Below are 19,933 nucleotides of genomic sequence, written 5' to 3'. Positions count from 1 at the left end.
ACGCTGAACTAGGTGGACCAGTGGGCCCCTCCTCAGAATGAGGCAGATTCCTAAGTCCCTGCCCACCTCTTTCGGAAAGTCCAGACCCTGCATTTCAGGGGGTTGGGCTAGATGACTCTTAGGGTCCCTTCCTGCAATTCTATGATTCTGTCCTCTGATTCTTTGCACCGCCCTTGCCACAGACCTTGCCGTTCTCGGTTTGCACAGTGACCATGCCTCCCTCACGGCTCGTGACCTTGCCCTTGACAAACTCTTCCTTCTCATCGGGCACGAAGCACTCCGTGCGGATGTCGAAGATCCGGGTCTGGGCCTCCAGGCGCTCCTTGTCCGATTTCCGGAGGTAGGGAGCCGCCGCCCCAAACTCGGCCATCACGGCGTCACCCATCCTGCGCAGCAGAAGAAGGGAGGGAGGGCATGAGGGAAGCAAGAGAAAGACTGTCATCCCCGGTACACAGCACCCCTGGTAACTTTGCAGCAAGGATGGGGAGCCTGTGACCTTCTAAGGGCTGTTGGACTCCGATTCCCATAAGCGCCAGCAGCCAGCATGATGGGAGTTGTAGTCCAACAACTCGTGGAAGGTACCGCATCGTTTCTCAGTGGCCTGCTCATGCCTAGAAGTGGGAGAATCTGTCGGTTCCAGTTTCTCACAAGCTGTGTACACACCATACATTTTAAATGTGCAAACGCATACATTTTAAATGTGCAAACGCACACCTGAGACTCTTGGGAACTGTATTTTGTTACAGGAGTTGTAGTTCCGCAAGGGGTAAACTACAGTTCCCACGATTATCTGGGCTGTGGGGGGGGGTGGAATGTGCTTTTAATAATAATAACACAGAATAAAATGCAGATTAATACAGACAACCGCCTGGGAGAGCGAGACCAAGACGATATTTGTTTAGTCTTAAGTATGATGAGCTTTGAGACGTATGACTACCGAGAGAAACTTTGCCATGGCCACTGTGATATCATTAGACTTGTCGTCCAGAAGATATTTAGTATAGTAGGCTTCAGATTTACCCGGCCGATTTGCCGGTAGGGGTTTGATGTGCTTTTAATGTGTGATATCTCAGTTTCTATTTTTTTCAGTCTTAAGCGCTGAATCTAGACATATATAAAAAAAACACTGTGAAAATGCTTTTTAAAAAAACGTTTTAAAATACATATGGAATTCCCCATTAGCTCACCATCGCCATCTAGTGTCACATTTGTATAATGCACTTAAAACGTTATATCTGCAGCTGTATAGCTGAGTTGTCTCTCTGCATTTCCATATCAGTTTGCAGTGTAAACAAAAAAAAAGTCCCCATGAAAGTTCATAAGCATTCTATCGTATATTCTATCGTAATATATGCTTGAATGAGCTTTCGCCTGATAAGACACATTTTTACAGAGCAATTTCCACCTATACAATTCATTTCATACAATTCAGTTCATATATGGGGAGACACGGGGGGGGGGGGGAGCGAGAGAAAGGTTGAGACAAGGTCATCCTACCTGTTAGAGCCTTGGAGGAGGAAGACTGGAGTCTGAGAAAAGAAATAAAAAGAGTTGGTGGAGGAAGAATGAGTGTCAGGCTTGAGTCAGGAACCGGTCGCTGGCATCTTCTCGCTGAGCAGCTGGGAAAAGCAGCTGGAGCAGCTGCCTCTTAGGAAAGTCTGGGCCAAAAGGTTGGTGGGTGGAAGGGGAAGGGGTTGCAAAAACTCATAGCCTTATTGGGGAGGATAAATGCCCCCCATCTCCTTCTTCCATCCAAGCAACCCCCACATTTTTCTTTGCCCATAATAGTCACCCACTCCTCCATCCAGCCTCTAACACAGGGGTCAGCAAACTTTTTCAGCAGGGGGCCAGTCAACTGTCCCTCAGACCTTGTGGGGGGCCGGAATATATTTTGAAAGGGGGGGGAATGAACGAATTCCTATGCCCCACAAATAACCAAGAGATGCATTTTCTATAAAAGCACACATTCTACTCGTGTAAAAACACCAGGCAGACCCCACAAATAACCTAGAGATGCATTTTAAATAAGAGGACACATTCTACTCATGTAAAAACACGCAGATTCCTGGACCGTTTGCGGGCTGGATTAAGAAGGTGATTGGGCCGGATCCGGCCCCCGGGCCTTAGTTTGACTACCCATGCTCTAACATCTTCCTTCTTCCCTGCTCCAACTGTGAGTCGTGGCCTCACTCGCCCCCTCCCCATAAGCTCCCCCCCCCCCATGCATACAGGGAACTGTAGTTCCTTACCCAGTCATCTCCAAACCCTCCTCTAGTCCTCCTTTGTCGCCTTCCACAAAAATATTTTTCTTTGATTTATGTCACACACAGGACCCTCTTCTATCCCTAGGACTATCTTACTGGCTGGACTGGGCTGAGTACATTTAAAGCAGACATCCCACAAATAATTCTGGGAACTGCAGTTTCTTAAGGGGGCAGGGACCTGCAGCTCTGTGGTGGGTAAACTACAAAGTTGCTTTGGGTGGGAACACGCTTTAAATCTGCGTTAAATGTGTGGTGCGCACGCCACCCAAGTGTTAATTTCAAGTTTCCAGTCCTCAGTGCTATTGGAGCCCTCTCTTTGCCTTCATTTTCCTTCCCTGTTAACTACAAGCTCTACTCCCCCCCCATATTGTCTCCTTCTTCAGTCAATGATATATAAATACCTCCTCCCTCTCTGTTAACTCGCCTCTCCCCTGCCCCATTGTAGGTGATAGCAAGCATCTTTCTTCAAAAGCCCCGCCATCCACAAAGCTTTTCTTCACGCACCTCACCCTCGTAGGTGACCGATAGATTTTTCGCAAGCTCCCTTGGGGAGCTCCGAAGAAGAGACCCGTGAAACTCAAAAGCTTACTTCCACAAACCAGAACGTCCATCCTCGCAGTTTGTTTGCTCATGCCCGAATTCATTGCCCTTGCCGTACGCCTGGCCTACAGACACCAGAGAGAGGCACCCAGGTGTGTCTAAACCACACAGGTAAGTAGGCAGGTGTCTGTATGCCAGAGAGGTCACTGGCACTTCCGCAAATATGTAAGCCACTTACAGATTATTGCTATCATTTGTTCAGATCATAGATCAAACTTGCTAAAGAAATAAACGTTGATCCCTACGAAAGCAAACATGGACCAACTTGTCTAGGGTCACAGCTATACTACAATCTAAAACTCTCACCCCATGGCTTCCCCTAAAGAATCCTGGGAACTGTAGTTCACGCATACAAGAGCTGCAATTCCCAGCACCTGAAATAAACTATAGTTCTCAATAATCTTTGGGGCAACATGGTGCTTACATGACCTCAGCAGCAACAGAAACAGCATCTCAGTCCTCTTATTCCGGGTCCAGCTTGGAAGAAAATATTTACAGCCGAAATACATTTTACTTCCTTCGCATCCTTTCCTGACCCACACGTCCGAGACCCCGAATTTATTTATTCCCTCCACTACGCCCACCCCACAAGCCCCACCGCACACCCCCAGACCAGAAATCTCTTACGCCAGGACACGGAGGTAACTCAGCCTGGAGTCCGAGCAAGATCTGAGCCTTTGGACCAACCCCCATCCCTTTATATCCTCCTGTCCGAAATAGCATCACCCCGCCAGCCCAGTCTTCCGCCCCCCCCCCACTCCCTGAAACAGGCCCGTCGCAGCTGTGAGTGACATGATGACAAGGATTCGGAGAGATGGCTCCGCGAAGGACCAGCCTGACCATGAATGGCACTCGTCTTCATCCCTTCAACTGTCCTCCCCCCTCCACAACCTCTCCTCTCTGCAGCCCCTGATTCCCAGAGGAGGGAGGCACATTCCTCAGGGGAGGGGGACATGAGGCTCGGTGCTGTCAGTGGCTGATAAGCGTCAGGGAAGTGAGCTGGAATGACAGCATGTTTCAGGTCTATGCAAGTGTATGAAGATGCTAGGCCAGGGAGGGAGACAATGCAACGATAAGGAGAAGACTTTGCCGGTGCAGAGAAGAGTCTGAGAAGCATAGAAGTGGGCTCAGAAGGAAGGAATCATGTGTTAAAAGTGCATATCTCTAAAACAAGGGGTTTTTGAGGGCGCACGTTCTGCTCATGTTATCTTTTTTGAAAAAGAAAAAGATATGCATTTAAAAAAAAATCAGAGCAGTTTGCAACAATTATCCATCGATGTTAAAATGTAAAAACTAGGAAAGCAGCTAACTATTATGGAAAGACCGGTACAGTAATTCATTCCGGAGGTCCGTTCTTAACCTGAAACTGTTCTTAATCTGAAGCACCACTTTAGCTAATGGGGCCTCCCGCTGCTGCCGCTGCGCAATTTCTGTTCTCATCCTGAAGCAAAGTTCTTAACCTGAGGTAATATTTCTGGGTTAGCGGAGTCTGTAACCTGAAGCGTATGTAACCTGAAGCGTATGTAACCTGAAGTACTACTGTATTTTCAGTTGCCTGCATAAGTTTCCAGCAGACCTTTAAAAACTGAAAAGGAAGGTGCTTGCTGAATGTATAGCATTCCAGACCTGTGGGACGATGACACTAAAGGCTGTACATTAATATAGACCAAAGCTTTCCAAATTTTGCATGTTGCTAGCACACTTCTTAGATTTGCGCCATTTTGTGACACAGTAATTGAGTTTTGTATCATTTCGCAACACAGCAGTTCAGTTTTACTAGCAATCCGGAGGTTAAACTTTCCAGTCCCGGGAGGGGTGTGGGGAGCGTTCGTGCGACACACTGCAGCCGACACACTAACGTGTCGTGTGTCACGGTTTGGAAAGCTCTGCTATAGGTGTTTAGTCTAGGAACGACAGATTATTCTTGTTGCTGGCATTAGCTGACGTGGCACCTTCCTTCTTCCTTTTTGTTAACATGCAGTAGAATAAAACGAATCATCGTAGAATCACGATGGTATAAAGCGGCTTCCCAGTGCTTTCAGTTTACAGTATGGTGCAAACAGGTTCTTACTTAGAGCGCAACTTGTGTAATTTTGTCATTTGTTCATTTATTAAATTTATATACCTCCCTTGCTCTGAAAAACACAGGGCGGTATACAGTAGAGTCCTGCTGGGGAGCATCTGTGGCATGAAACGCTGTAAGATATCTATTAAGTAGTGGGTTGACATCAATACATAACAATTTCAGAAGTTAATGCACACCGATTGAAAACTGTAAGACGGCCACAAATTTTTGCAGGTGCAATGCGTTGTTCCTGCATTGCAGCGGGTCACCTTGGTCACCAACTCTACGGTCCTACGATTCTTCACATGGCTGCCAATTGTCACCGGTGCACAGACAGGATGTCCCTTGCAAAGGAGGGATGACGCTCAAAGAATGCCGTGGGGGGCGGGTGGGAGAGAGGGAAATATCTGGTTTTGACCTCTGCCCTGCCCTCCAAACCATCCCGGTCACCTTCCCTGACCTTGGCCGGACGGCATGGGGGTTGTTTGAGGGAACGGGGGGCCTCGGAGGGCGGTCAGAGATGGAGAGCTGGAATTAGCTCTCTACCTCTACCTCCATCCCCCCCCCCCGGGAACTTCACGCCTTCCCAAGGCCTTTCGGACCAGGGTGCTGATTCTCAGCTGCCATTGTTGACTGGCGCTGATTCTCAGCTGCTATTGTTGACCGGCCGAGGGAGGGATGGGGAATGGGGGACAGGTGCTCGGAGCCAGGATAAGCCCAGGGGTGGAATTAAGCGGCCGGAGGGGGGAGATGGCGGTTTTGGCGAGGTTTGGGGATTAACACCTGTTTTGTTTGTGGCACTAGGATGCTTTCGGATCATTTCCTGGGCCCGGGAGCGGTCTGTGCTGGTGTGCAGTGGCTGGTGGGGGGGGGGGAGCCTAAAAGGCCTAGAGAAGTGAGAGCTAAGATGCTTTTTAGGTGGGGGTGGATGGCAGCAGCTGGACTGGGGTGCTGAGTGGGACGGTGCCTCACGGCCGGACAAAGGCAGGTGGAGCGTGAGATTGAGGGCTCAATTTCATTCTGATGCATCCGCAGCCCTTTGTATGTTCCGTGGAACTGTGATCGTGCCTCTGCGACGGCAGAATCTGTTTTCGCCATAAGATTCTAGTCCTCATCGCTGGCACAGTTAAAGGAGGGGGCAAGGAAGGTCTTCTTGTGGCCGGTAGGTGGGCTTTAACCATCCTGCAAAGCTCCCCGCAGGTTGTAGGAGCAGAATAATTTGTCATTGAATTTATTTACGATTAAACTGCAGTCTATTCTGCTTCATTCCTTCTGTACACAAGATTCATCTCTTCCTGGTAGATAACTTTATTTATCGTTATTTATTAAATTTGTATACCGCCCCTCATCTGAAGATCTCAGGGCGATTCGGAGCATTAAAAGGCAAAATTAATATGCACACCTTAGACCAGTCACCCCAAACTTGGCCCTCCAGATGTTTTGGGACTACAATCCCCATCATCCCTGACTACTGGTCCTGTTAGCTAGGGGTGATGGGAGTTGTAGTCCCAAAACATCTGGAGGGCCGAGTTTGGGGATGCCTGATTTAGACTGAAAGAAGTCGTATGAGGCATATCCTGGGTTTAAAACAGATATTCTGGCTTCTTCTCAGATTGTATAAATCTTTCTCCTTTTAAATCAGTAGAATTTCTGACTCCCTGATGCAGAATTTTTGTCCTATGACCGCCAGGCACTTTGTCAGATGGCCCTTGAAACTCGGATGCGAGGGAATGGCACATGGCACATGTTCAGAGGTTCTCTGATGAACTGCCCCCAGTCTGGTTGCACACTGCATTGGTAACCTACAGATCCAGTGAGTATTTGCTTTTATTTATTTATTTTGCAAGAACTATGGACGGTTTGAATATAACGAAACTTCAGAGTGGTTTACAGAAAGAATAAAGCAATGTGGGGGTGGAGTTTAAGGCAACTATTTGAAACATTCAGAAAACATAATTGAAATCAACAATGTGCTAAAGATAATACTAAAGCATGTGTCAACACTCTACATGTCTGGATAGACTTTTTTCTTTCTTTCCAAAGGTGCCTTTATTACCTGCGTATTTTCCAACGGATTTTCGATTGTTAGCAAGGTGTGATATACAAGTAAGCTTATTTTCTGTTTTCCATTTTTCCTTTTTCCTTTTATATTTCCAACTTCTCTAATTACATTGGCCAGAGATCCAATGCCCAATACAAATAAAATTGGGGAAAGGGGGCATCCTTGTCTTGTACCTCGGGCTAGTGTTCTTTTTTTCTGTTATTCCATCATTCACTGCAATGGATGGGTAAAAGGTAAAGGACCCCTGGATGGTTAAGTCCAGTCAAAGGTGAATATGATATTGCGGCACTCATCTCATTTTCAGGCCGAGGGAGCCAGTGTTTGTCCACAGACAGCTTTCCGGGTCATATGGCCAGCAGGACTGAACCGCTTCTGGCAGAACGGGACACTGTGATGGAAACCAGAGCGCACAGAAACATCGTTTACCTTCCTGCCGCAGCGGTACCTATTTATCTAGTTGGCATGCTTTCGAACTGCTAGGTTGGCAGGAGTTGGGATAGAGCAATGGGAGCTCACGCTGTCGCGGGGATTCGAAACGCCGACCTTCTGATTGGCAAGCCCAAGAGGCTCAGTAGCTGAGACCACAGTGCCACCCGCGTCCCTAAATGGACTACAATGGATAGTCTTGCCTAAAACAACAGCATTTTAAAGCAGAGCACAATGAAAGCGAATATCTGTTGTCAACAGGCAGGGAGTTCCAATATGTGGGATAATGCAGTTTATTCACACTCTTGCATTCTTTTGTCCCTTGGGGCAAGGGCACGAAAGGATCATGTGACCTGGAACGCCCCCCTTCCCCCCCCATGTTACCAATACAACATGAAGTCACATGGTTTTCATGAGAAGACAGCAAATGACTCAGACCAAAGTCACCTTCATTACTTTGAGCGAGAACCAGATGCTGTTGGTTCCCATTTTCTGCTCATTTTCTGTATCACCCAAGTGCCAACTACACTGGCTTGTTGATTTTTTAAATGTTACAAACTTTGGCCAAGCTTGGGGTTCTGCTGAACATGCAGAGAGACTTTGCATGTGTGTGTCTTTAGTAACTATCACCCGCCGCCCCCCCAAAAAATTGGCTATTAGGAGTAATCCCAGAGAAAATGGCAGCAGAATTACAGGCACAATAAACAAGGTAAAGGTAAAGGTAAAGGTACCCCTGCCCGTACGGGCCAGTCTTGACAGACTCTGGGGTTGTGCGCCCATCTCACTCAAGAGGCCAGGGGCCAGCGCTGTCCGGAGACACTTCCGGGTCACGTGGCCAGCGTGACATCGCTGCTCTGGCGAGCCAGAGCCGCACACGGAAACGCCGTTTACCTTCCCGCTGGTAAGCGGTCCCTATTTATCTACTTGCACCCGGAGGTGCTTTCGAACTGCTAGGTTGGCAGGCGCTGGGACCGAGCAGCGGGAGCGCCACAGGGATTCGAACCGCCGACCTTTCGATCGGCAAGTCCTAGGCGCTGAGGCTTTAACCCACAGCGCCACCTGCAACTAGCAAAACAATAAATAATGGCATACGGTACGGTTGCTATATGTCTGGAATTTCTCGGACATAGCTGGTATTCAGCCCTTGCAAATAAAGCTCAACAATTTAATAACTTTTGTGCTTGGATTTTCACTTTTTTTGAAATATGGCAGCCCTGCATAAGGAGAGCCTGCTGGAAGAGTTAATTATGGCCCATCTAGACATAGCGACTGGCACATTCGCAGGGAAACCAAAATGCTTGTTTACAAAGCAAGCAGTCCGCAATAAAACTTGGTACCGTTGGGGTGATTAACACCCCTCAGTCGGACAGGGAAGTGTTGTCGGCACTGAGACTCAGACGTATAGAGCTGAACTCAAAATGCTTGTTTACATAGCTGTTGTACCACCAACCTTACTGTATGCTTGTGAAACATGGACCACTTATAAACACCATCTCCAACTCCTCAAAAGATTCCATCAACGGTGTCTCTTAAAATTTTTACACATCACTTGGGAAGACAGGCGAACTAATACCAGTGTACTGGAAGAAGCAAAGATCACCAGTGTCGAAGCAATGATTCTTCAACATCAACTTCGCTGGACTGGTCATGTTGTGCAGATGCCTGATTATCGTCTTCCAAAGCAACTACTCTATTCCCAACTTAAAAAGGGGTCGCGTAATGCTGATGCTCAATAAAAGAGGTTTAAAGACTCTCAAGGCAAATCTAAAAAAATGTAATATAAACACTGACAATTGGGGAACACTGGCCTGCGAGTGCTCCAGTTGGAGAACAGCCAAAGGTGTCATGGGCTTTGAAGATGCTTGAACTCAGAACAAAAGGGAGAAATGTGGTAGGAGGAAGGCACATTCGGCAACCCTCACCACGATCAACTCTCATCTGGAAACCTACATCCCCACTGTGGAAGGATGTGTGGATCCAGAATTGGCTTCCACAGTCACTTACGGACTCACTGTTAAGACCATGTTCAGGGAAGACAATCTTACTTGGCTACAAGTGAAAGCCAGAGAAAGTTTTTTGTTTTTTTTTTAAAGCAAGTTTCCCAAATACAATGCGTGCTTGCATGTTGTTCTCAGAAATAGATGACCAAGTTTTGCTTTGTCTTCTTGTGTTGCAAGTTCTGGGAGCGGGAAGGGAATCTGCTTAAAAATTAAACAGGGAAATGAATTTTTAGGCACACTGTTTCACATTTCTGCACTCTTTTTTTGGGTGTAGAACGTTTTGTTTAATGAATTGCTCTGGGCAGTTTGAATTTCTCCCCAACCCCCTGACATCCCTATCGGAGACCTACAGGCCCCTTCTGTGGTCTCTCTTGACAGGGGCGTGAGAGGAATGTGCAAAAGCCATAACAAGGGTAGAGCCTGCTCTGGGGCCATCTAGCCCAGCCTCTTCTTCTCACAGTGGCTGACCACATGCCTATTGGAAACCCGCAAGCAGAATTCGAACACAAGAGCCTTCTCCCCTCCTGTGGTTTCCAGCACAATTAGCATTCAGAAGCATTGCTGCCTCTGACCGTAGTCATCAATAGCCCTCTCCTCCATGAATTTCTCCAATCCTATTTTAAAGCCAAAGGGATGCGGGTGGCGGTATGGGTTAAACCACAGAGCCTAGGACTTGCTGATCAGAAGGTCGGTGGTTCGAATCCCCACGACGGGGTGAGCTCCCGTTGCTCGGTCCCTGCTCCTGCCAACCTAGCAGTTCAAAAGCACCTCAAAGTGCAAGTAGATAAATAGGTACCACTCCAGCAGGAAGGTAAACGGCGTTTCCGTGTGCTGCTCTGGTTCGCCAGACGCGGCTTAGTCCTGCTGGCCACATGACCCGGAAGCTGTACGCCGGCTCCCTTGGCCAATAAAGCGAGATGAGTGCCACAACCCCAGAGTTGGTCACGACTGGACCTGATGGTCAGGGGTCCCTTTACCTTTATTTTAAAGTCATCCAAGTTTGTGGCCATCTCTTCCTCCTGCAGGAGGGCGTTCCACAGTTACGCGCTGCATAGTTTTCCTTCCACCTGTCCTGAATCTTCCAAAATTTAGCTTTGCTGGATGCCACCAAGTTCTAATATTGTGTGAGAGGAATTTCATTTCATTTCATATTTTAGTTTTATGCTGCTCATCTGCCTGGGTTGCCCTAGCCACTCTGGGCAGCTTCGAACAAATCAAAACATCTAACATTAAACATCTAACACAGTAAAACATCTAACATTTTCCAACAGGAAAGCCCAAAATACCTTTTGTAAAAAAAAACACAGACAAAAACAAACCTGGAAGTTTTTCTTTTGGGAATTATAGGGACAAAACTACCTAAATTCTATAGAAATTTATTCATGTACTGTATGCTACTACAGCAGCAAGAATGCTACTTGCCCCAAAATGGAAATAAGCAGAAATCCCAGCAAAGGAAGAACGGATACAAAAACTTATGGAATATGTGGAAATGGCGAAATTTACTGGAAGAATAAGAAATCAAGATAACAAACGTTTTTATAAAAGAATGGAAATGGTTTATTGGATATTTACAGATGTTGTAAACAGATAAAAACATTGGCAGGGTTATTGTAATAACCTACAGATTCATAAAAGTATATATTGAAAGTAGATAATTAAATGAGAAAATTAAATGAATTTGGATATGCAGGAAATATTAAAAAAAATTAAGGAAGCGCAGGAAGAGGGGGAAGGAAGTGCAACTGCAAAATGTTAAATCGATTGTAAAACTAATGAAATGTATAAACTTGAAAAACTATGAATAAAAACATAAAAAGGAAAGGAAAGTCCCAAATGTCGTAACCTTCTCTCCCTCGCAGGGACGTCGCTCTAGCAGTCGTAGCTGTCTGCCGACGTCTGTCTCTTTAGGGTGGGATATTTGGGGGGTTTTGGGGGGTTGAAACTGAGAGAGCCACACGTCAGTTGGGGGTTGGATGTGGGGAGCAAGGGGTCGGAGGCTGGGCTCCTCGCTGTCGGTATCTGGGAGTGCTGCATTCCCTTGTCTCTGGCAAATATCTCTCTTCACACCCAGCTGCTGTTGACAGCTTCCCAGCCTTGGCCCGCTTTCTGGAATCCTGGTCTTTTTATATCGAGACAAAAAGAAGAAGGGGATAGCTTATGGGGTGGGTGGCGGCAGTGGGGTGGGGGGGAGAAGAGTTAATTATCTTGAGGCCTTTGTCTCTCCTCCTGCGCTAGCGAAAAAGCATCCGCAAGAGAGAGGCTGGAGAAATTGAATCTGGCCCGGTTCCCCGAACATAATGTCCACTTAGTTGGTATAAAGTGGTGATACCCAAACAAGAGGGCAACTGTTATCCAGGAAGAGGTGTGAGATTCCGGGGATTTGGAGGGGGGGCACACACGCACAAAGAGGGTGTCGGTGCAGAGATGCATCTGCGCAACCCAAGCCTAATGTCATCTGCAACAGAATTTGGGTTGAGTTGACCTCACTGCCGCCGAAACTGTGTCCCATCCCCTGCTATGGGGAATTAGCTCTCACCGAGCCATCTCTGCTGGCCCCTTCTGTCCCGAGCCCCCAAACCCACAACTCGGGCCCCTCCTCTGTTCCTCCAATCTGGCCCTCAGCCCCTCAACCTCATGAACTCCGTTCCTTTGCTTGGCTGAGGCAAGCTCTTATCTCTGCACCAGAAGGTCAGTTGCCCCATACTTGCCCCTTCCTGCTCTAGCGGTGCCCCACAACCATCCTCAAGCCCTGACAAGTATCCCCCCCCCACAAAAAAATAACCCCACACAGCCTGCATTGAGATACATCAGGGCTCCTCAGGTTGATTTACGTAGGGATCCATCAGCCTCGCCATCCCCAGACCTTGGAGGGAACAAAAGTACCAGGAAAGCAAAATCTTCTTTGGAGAAAAAGAGTTTATTGCAATCTGTGCACAGAGACAACCAGCAGGATAGCTCCTGAAAATCTGGCTGTGAAGCAATGTACTTCAGCAGACTTTCTTATACTTTTCTGAACATTCTCCCCCCTCCCATACCTTCTCCAAACTTCCCCAATCAGCTGGCAAATGTTCAACTTATTCCCTTATATGGCACATCTATATTGCTTGCTAAACACATCTATACTGCTTGCTAAACATTCCATCTTCCTCATACCTATCTTTCTGCTGGCTAAGCACTCCCCCCTCCCCTCTTGCTTGTACGTGTCTCTTTGCTAAAGCAGGAAATGCAAGGCAGAAAACGGCCTCCTTAGCAGGCTGGTTAGATTTGCAAACAGCTGCAATTTCTTGCTAGCTGGCAAGGCAGGAAATGGACTCTTGACCTGCCAGACAGACTTAGCAAACAGCCACTGACCACAATTGCAGAAGTAAGCTTGATGCAGAAACTCACTATGTGCAGATAATATTGCGAGTAAAATTCCTTCTTAGGTACAAGGTACAGAGTGAGTGAGTGACCCTTCCCATCTCCCTTCAAGGTTGGGCCTGGGCCCTCCAACACCCCACCTTTATCCCAGTTCTGCTGATCTCTTTTACCAGACCCTCCAAATTTCCAGGGACTGCCCCAGATTTAAAGAAGCCGTCTCAGTTTCTCAGTTGATCCCAGAATGTCCCGCTTTTCCTATGGACATCCCTATTTTCACCGGAGAATGTTGGAGGGTATGGAGTTATGTGACCCCCCCCCCCCAAGCCAAGGAGATAAGTACGGTAACTAGACAACTTTTAGAAGACATCTGAAGGCAGCCCTGTAAAGTCATATCTTGGTTTACAGACACTTCAGGTTGCGTTTTTTTTGGGGGGGGGGGGTTATGGACGCGACGAAACCCGGAAGTAGCGGAACGGGTTACTTCCGGGTTTCGGCGGTCGCGCATGTGCAGAAGCACCAAATCGCAACCTGTGTGTGCGCAGACGTCCTGCTGTGGTTTGTGAATGCTGTGGTTTGCGAACGTGCATCTCGCACAGATCACATTTGCAACCCGAGCACCCACTGTATAGGGAAGTTTTCTTTAAAAAAAAGGTCTAATGTTTTATTATGTTTTTATATATGTTGGAAGCCACCCAGAGTGGCTGGGGCAACTGAGTCAGATAGGTGGGGCACTATTATTATTATTAAAAATAGGACGTCCCTATATTCATTGGAGAAATGTTGGAGGGTATGTCAGCGGCTATGCTTTTGCCTCCATGGTCAGAGGCACCAATGCTTCTGAATACCAGTTGCTGGAAACCGCAGAAAGTGAAAATTATATACCTTTAGGTGCCAGGCAAAAAACGTTCCTCTTTAACCAGTCCTTTGGCTGATTGACATCCAACCAACACCCTTTTAAAATGTGTTGGGTAGGTGTGGGATTATTGGATTGTTCTTGTTTTTGTTTTTATTATGCGTTTTATGCTGTTGCAATTCTATCTTGTGAACCTCTGAGACCTGAGGGTATAGGGTGGTAAAAAAGGTAAAGGTACCCCTGCCCGTACGGGCCAGTCGTGTCCGACTCTGGGGTTGTGCGCCCATTTCACTTAAGAGGCCGGGGGCCAGCGCTGTCTGGAGACACTTTCGGGTCACATTGCCAGCGTGACGAAGCTGCTCTGGCGAGGCAGCACCAACGCAGCACACAGAAACGCCGTTTACCTTCCCGCTATAAAGCGGTCCCTATTTATCTACTTGCACTTAAGTGTGCTTTCGAACTGCTAGGTGGGCAGGAGCTGGGACTGAAAGACGGGAGCTCACCCCGCCGCGGGGATTCGAACCGCCGACCATACGATCGTCAAGTCCTAGGCGCTGAGGTTTTACCCACAGCGCCACCCGCACCCCAGTATAGGGTGGTATACAAATTTAATTTAAAAATTTTAAATGCTCTTGTGCCCAGGTCCCGCTTGCGGGTTTCCCGCGGGCATCTAGTCTAAGGCTACCAGATTTTTTTCAGTGAACCCAGGGACACTTTTCAACTTCCTAGTAAATAGATGGATTTTGTCAGGGGACTGATTTGTAAATCCGGGGACTGTCCCCGGGAAGCGGGGACGTCTGGCAACCTTAATCTAGTCAGCGAGAACGGGATCCTGGCCTCGATGGGTCATGGGTTTCTGATCCAGCCGGGCTCTTCTGGTTTTCCTCTCATCCCTCGCATCAGCTTGCCTGACGCCTTCTAAGCCAGGCCCCAAACCCGCAAGAGACGAGGCTCAGCAGGGGGCTGGGCGAGAGAGAGACAACTGTCTTTCGGAGGGAGGAGTGGAGAAGGGAGGGGGGTTGGGTTGTCCTTGTTTTAATTCTCAGATTTAGAGCACCTGCTAGACCCAAAGACTCTGAGAACATCATGGCACGACTGGGCGAGGCAAACACAAATCGTTTTGAAACTTTGCAACTATAGGTATTGAATGTGCCAGACTTGCCAGCTAGAGAGCTCTGGCAGTTTCCCTGGGGCCCAGGACACCGCAAGATATAGCAAAGGGCACTTAAGAACACGTTCCTGATGGAGTCACACATATATGGGAAGAAGAGAGAATAATATGTCTTAGGAAGGGGGAAACTAAGTGGGCACGAGCTCAGGTTATGAGTTTTGTAAATGGGGGGGGGGGGCGGGTGTCTCTACACTTTTCACCTTGCTGCCCTTTCCAGCCAGTAAGCACTCTGTCTGCAGGTAAGCGACTTTCTGTTTATAGACTTGTAGACTAGGAAGGGAACCCAAGAGTTGTCTAATCCAGGGGTCCCCAAACTAAGGCCCGTGGGCTGGATAAGGCCCAAGGGACTCGTTTATCTGGTCTGCGGCGACCCCCGCCACCCGCTGCCACCACCTGCTCTCACCAGCGTTGCCCACTTCCGGGTCAGAGGAGCACCGGAAATCGCTTGAGTGCATGCGCAAGCGTTATTTACACATACGCAAGCGTTATTTCCAGTGCACATCCAGGTCAGAGGAGGCCCGTGCACATGCGCGCAAGCTATTTCCGGTGCTCCTCCGACCCAGAAGTGCGCCGGAAATAGCGTGTGCGCACACGTATGGGCACGCGCTCCCCCGCCCTCCAGCCCGCCATGCGATCGGCACTGGAGACACCGGCCCGAGGTGTGGTAAGTTTGCTGACCCCTGGTCTAATCCAACCCCCTGCAATTCAGGAATCTCAGCTAAAGCGCCCACAGCAGATGGCCACCCAGCCTCTGCTTAGAAACCTCCAAGGAAGGTTAACCACTGGGGGAAACGTTGGAAAAGTGACTTGAAGTTTACAGCATGTTGTTCTTTGAAGGAGAACTCCCTGAAAATGATTCACAGATGGTATAGGCTTGCTAAGATGTATGAGACAGAATCGGGTAAGTGCTGGAGGTGCAAAGAGGTGGAAGGAACGTTCTTTCATATGTGGTGGACTTGCAAAAGGGTAAAAGAGTATTGGGAAATGATCCGTAACGAATTGGAAAAAATGTTTTTAAATACTTTAAAAACAACAACCAGAGTTCTATCTGTTGGGGATAACTCAGACTGAAACCCCAGGTGTCAAAAAAAAATGTTTTTTATGTATGCCACTACTGTGGCCCATGTTTCGTTCGCCCCAGATTGGAAAATGGGCGAGGTCCCAACTAAAGAAGAGTGGCAACTTAAGTTGACAGAATGTGCACAACTCGCAGACTTAACATATAGAATGAGAGAACAAGAAGAACATACGTTTAAAGAAGATCGGAAAACGTTTATTTTATATATGGGAAATAACGGTGTACAGCTGAAAACACCGGCAGCATTAAGATAAATTCAACAGTTTTGATGGATGCAATAATGGAATACTGAATGGTATGGTTTTTGTAAAACATGCTGGGATTTATGATACGTAAAATAAACCATGGAAAGAGAAGAAAGGAAGTCACTGATATCTTAAGGAGGTAAAACAGGTATCTTAAGCTGTAAAACAGAAAACTTAATAAAAATTATATACAAAATAAAAAACCTATAAGGAAGGGGAGTCCAACACTTCCCAAGCCACCCGAAAGTTCTTCTTGACAGTGGCGTAGCGTGGGTTGTCAGCACCCGGGGCAAGGCAAGTAATTTGTGCCCCCTAACCCATGGAATTGCGCCCCCTAACCCTAACCCCCAGATGTTGCGCCCGGTGCGGCCGGCCCCCCCTGCACCCCCCACGCTACGCCACTGCTTCTTGATGTTTAGTCAGAATCTCCTTTTGAAGAAGAATCTTGCCATTTGAAGACGTTGGTTCGAGTCCTGGCCTCTGGAGCGGGAGAAAAAAAACTCGCTCCATCTTTGTTGCAAAAGTGCAGAGCATGTTGTAAGTTCTTTTTATATGCAATGACGGCAGCAAGAATATTATTATTGCACAAAAAATGGAAGCAAGAAGAATTACCGACGTAAGAAGAATGGCAGATGAAATTAACGGACTATGCAGACTTAGATAAATTAACAGGAAGGATTCGAAACCTGCGGGACCAGAGATTCCTAGAAGACTGGAGTAAATATTTGAACTATTTGAAAAGCAACTGTAATTAACAGATTATGCTAGTAGGACTGCAAGAAGTTCTGTAAGGGGGACTACTCGAAATATTGCAAGAAAGACTATGAGGAAAGTTATTAGTTAATAGATAATTAAAAGCAATAGAGAAATAAAGAAATGCAGAACAAGTGATAAAGAACAGAAAATCTTCAGAGGTTGTTGACGGAAGTCTGAAACATTGTATGAGATAAGAAGTTATGTTAAATTATTGTTGGAAATGATATGTTAAAAAAAACCCCAATATAAAAAGCAAAAGTACAGAGCATGGGTTATTATTTATGTGCAAAGTAAGTACTGTATTTTGTAGAGAAATAAATAAACTGACAAAACAAGATGGGAGTCATGGGCTTCCATGGGGCTGAACCAGTTTGGAGCTGGTGCAGATTAATAGGCAGAGGACTGACAAGTACATTGCTCCCCACTTTTCTTCCAGCTCACAGCTGTCTCCTGCCCCTCCCTCCCCACGACCTAAGACCCTCCCCTTGCCAGCCAGGGCAGCAGCCCCTCCTCCTGTCAGATTAATCCCAAGCAAGAAGAGGCAAAGGGATATTGAGTTCTGGAGCCCTCAGACCACCAGGTACTTTTGCATACTAGAAGTGTATCAAGCTGTACATTTGGGCTGGGCTGGGCTGGGCTGGGGAGGCGCAGAGATTTCCTTTTCTGTAAATGTATTTTTATTTCCTTCTGCAATGTATACAAAACCGCAGATGGAAATCGAAAGATGAGAGGCAAAACTATAAAGTGCAAGTAAAGAATATCAGCATGATTTGATTGTCAAGCGCAGTTCCAATTTTTCTGGGCTTGTGATGAGGTTTGTCTTGAAAATGACGGTTCCTCTGCATGTGTAATAAAAGGAATGCCAAATGATATAAAAAGTGTCCTGTCGAAATCTCAAATTATGAGTGGTTTTCTCCATTATTGCTATATTCCAGAGCGAGTGGTAAGATTGTGGGTTGCTTTCCCTTGAGTTGCAATGACTATTTGAGCTGCTGAGACTATATATAAGACCAATTCTTTTGACAATATATCTGTATTGAACTTACTCAGCAGCATTCATCTTAGACCACGGCGTAGAGATTTTCTATTGGGGAAAAGAGGCATTTGGGTGCAAAGAGGGAATATTTTGGGCTCCCTTTGTTTTCCATTCCCCACAAGATGCTCAGCTTGCCGGTGAAAGAGACACAGAGAGAAATAAGAGGTGGTGTATGAAGCTTGCAAAAAGAGGCAAGCTTTGGAGCTATACAGAGCAGTTTATCACACGGGCCAGGAAGATAGCTCCATTCCCGGTTGTCTATAGGCACTTTAAGAGAGCAACAACGCCGGTTAAGGAGATGGTGCTGGGAGATTTAGATTCATTATCCTGTTGGTGCTGATCAATGTTTTAATGCACTTTTAAGTGGACATTAAATGTGTGTTGTGATTAGGCTGTTATCTTTCTGCCTGAAGTTAATGATGTCTGCATTTATAACCAAGGTGTCTTCCTGGGGAGCTGTTTGGAGGCAGTTTTGAACAGCGAGTTCCCCGACAGCTCCCTCCCACCGGGTACAATACGATGATACGATAACCTTTATTGTCATTGTCCCATACAGAACAACGAAATTGAAAAATCTACACCAGACATTCTGAAACCAACAAGCCTGCTATCCCAGCTATCCCAACCTGGCTAGCCCACTAAAAACTCTGATACCCCATTTTTAAATACAATATACTCCCATACAGACTCCTTAAAGGTAAAGGTAAAGGGACCCCTGACCATTAGGTCCAGTCGTGGCCGACTCTGGGGTTGCGGCGCTCATCTCGCTTTATTGGCCGAGGGAGCCGGCGTACAGCTTCCAGGTCATGTGGCCAGCATGATCAAGCCACTTCTGGTGAACCAGAGCAGCACACGGAAACGCCGTTTACCTTCCTGCCACAGTGGTACCTATTTATCTACTTGTACTGGTGTGCTTTCGAACTGCTAGGTTGGCAGGAGCAGGGACCGAGCAACGGGAGCTCACCCCATTGCGGGGATTCGAACCGCTGACCTTCTGATCGGCAAGTTCTAGGCTCTGTGGTTTAACCCACAGTGCCACCCGCGTACCTAGAGACTCCTTACACTGCGTTTAAAACCAAAATCACATTTGGATAGAAACTGTTTCTCAGGGAGCTAGTCCTAGTGTTTATAACTCTGTACCTTCTTCCAGAAGGCAGAGGCTGAAAGAAATCATTTACAGGGTGCGCTATCTCTGCAGCTTTCTTATGGCACCTGGAAGCATAGATTTGATCCAAGGTGGGAAGAGTGCACCCAATTATTCTCTCTGCAACCTTTACAACCCTGGACAGCATTGTTTTTTCCTTGACCGTGCAGCTCCCAAACCACACACAGAGACCCTAAGTCCCGTAACAACAGTCATAGAGTTGGAAGGGAGTCATCAAGTCCAACCCCCTGCAACCTGAGAGGGTGGAGGAAGCAGGAGAAGGCCTGTCCCTCATTGCTGACTCTCGACAGGTGGAGGTAAAGACGGCACCATCGGTGAGGGAAAACTAGGCCACACAGCCGTTCAGCAGGACCAAGGAACCGCCCACGTTCCCACAGCACCCTGAAGGAGTACGACAGACACTGCTTGGATGGCTGAGGTAAGTCCAGGAGTTAATCCCAATTTCCAGGAACCGGAATGTTATCCAGCATCCAGCATATGGATTAAACCAGTCTGTGGTCCCTTCTCTTAGCAGTGGAACTGGCCGATGGGCCCCATGTCCATTGATAAGAAATAATATGCAAGAAGAGCTGGTTCAGACCAAATGTCCCTCTAGCCTAGCATCCTACTCCCAAAAGAGGTCAATAATAATAATAAATAATAATTTTATTTATACCCCGCCCTCCCCAGCCTAGACCGGGCTCAGGGTGGCTAACACCCTATATAAAAAGAAATTGATTGAAATACAACTTAAAAACAAGATTAAAATGTAACATTAAAATACAGCCTCATTTCAATGGAAGTTCATCAATAGGTAACTGCTTTATGCAGAGTCCATCGAGCTCAGCACTGCTTACACTGGCTGGCAGC

At 47.1% G+C, this 19,933-nt stretch overlaps 1 protein-coding gene and 1 long non-coding RNA gene across 3 annotated transcripts in view; one reads left to right on the top strand and one right to left on the bottom strand.

Annotated features, from left to right (window-relative positions):
• The window catches only part of LOC310830879 (myosin-6-like), a 44,806-nt gene extending 41,276 nt beyond the window's left edge, over positions 1-3,530 (bottom strand). Inside the window, exons 1-3 of the mRNA XM_083710712.1 lie at positions 3,492-3,530; positions 1,498-1,529; positions 185-386 (exon numbers count right to left, since the gene is read on the bottom strand). Of these exons, the coding sequence (XP_083566838.1) occupies positions 185-385 (201 nt within the window). The 5' untranslated portion in view covers position 386; positions 1,498-1,529; positions 3,492-3,530. The remainder of the gene's footprint in view (positions 1-184; positions 387-1,497; positions 1,530-3,491) is intronic.
• Positions 3,531-5,824: 2,294 nt separating this feature from the next.
• On the top strand, positions 5,825-17,622 carry LOC310829112. 2 transcript variants are annotated; one of them, XR_014557151.1, is made up of 3 exons: positions 5,825-6,091; positions 6,575-6,742; positions 17,320-17,622. It is a non-coding gene; the product is annotated as an uncharacterized lncRNA (long non-coding RNA). The 2 variants fall into 2 exon arrangements; XR_014557152.1 differs by lacking the exon at positions 17,320-17,622 and adding an exon at positions 6,973-7,131.
• Positions 17,623-19,933: the final 2,311 nt, after the last annotated feature.

The sequence above is a fragment of the Podarcis gaigeae genome, assembly GCF_964106915.1.
Source record: "Podarcis gaigeae genome assembly, chromosome: 13".
NCBI classification, from domain to species: Eukaryota; Metazoa; Chordata; class Lepidosauria; order Squamata; family Lacertidae; genus Podarcis; species Podarcis gaigeae.
The sequence above is the reverse complement of the archived record's forward strand: the minus strand, read 5'-3'. Positions and strand labels throughout refer to the sequence as shown.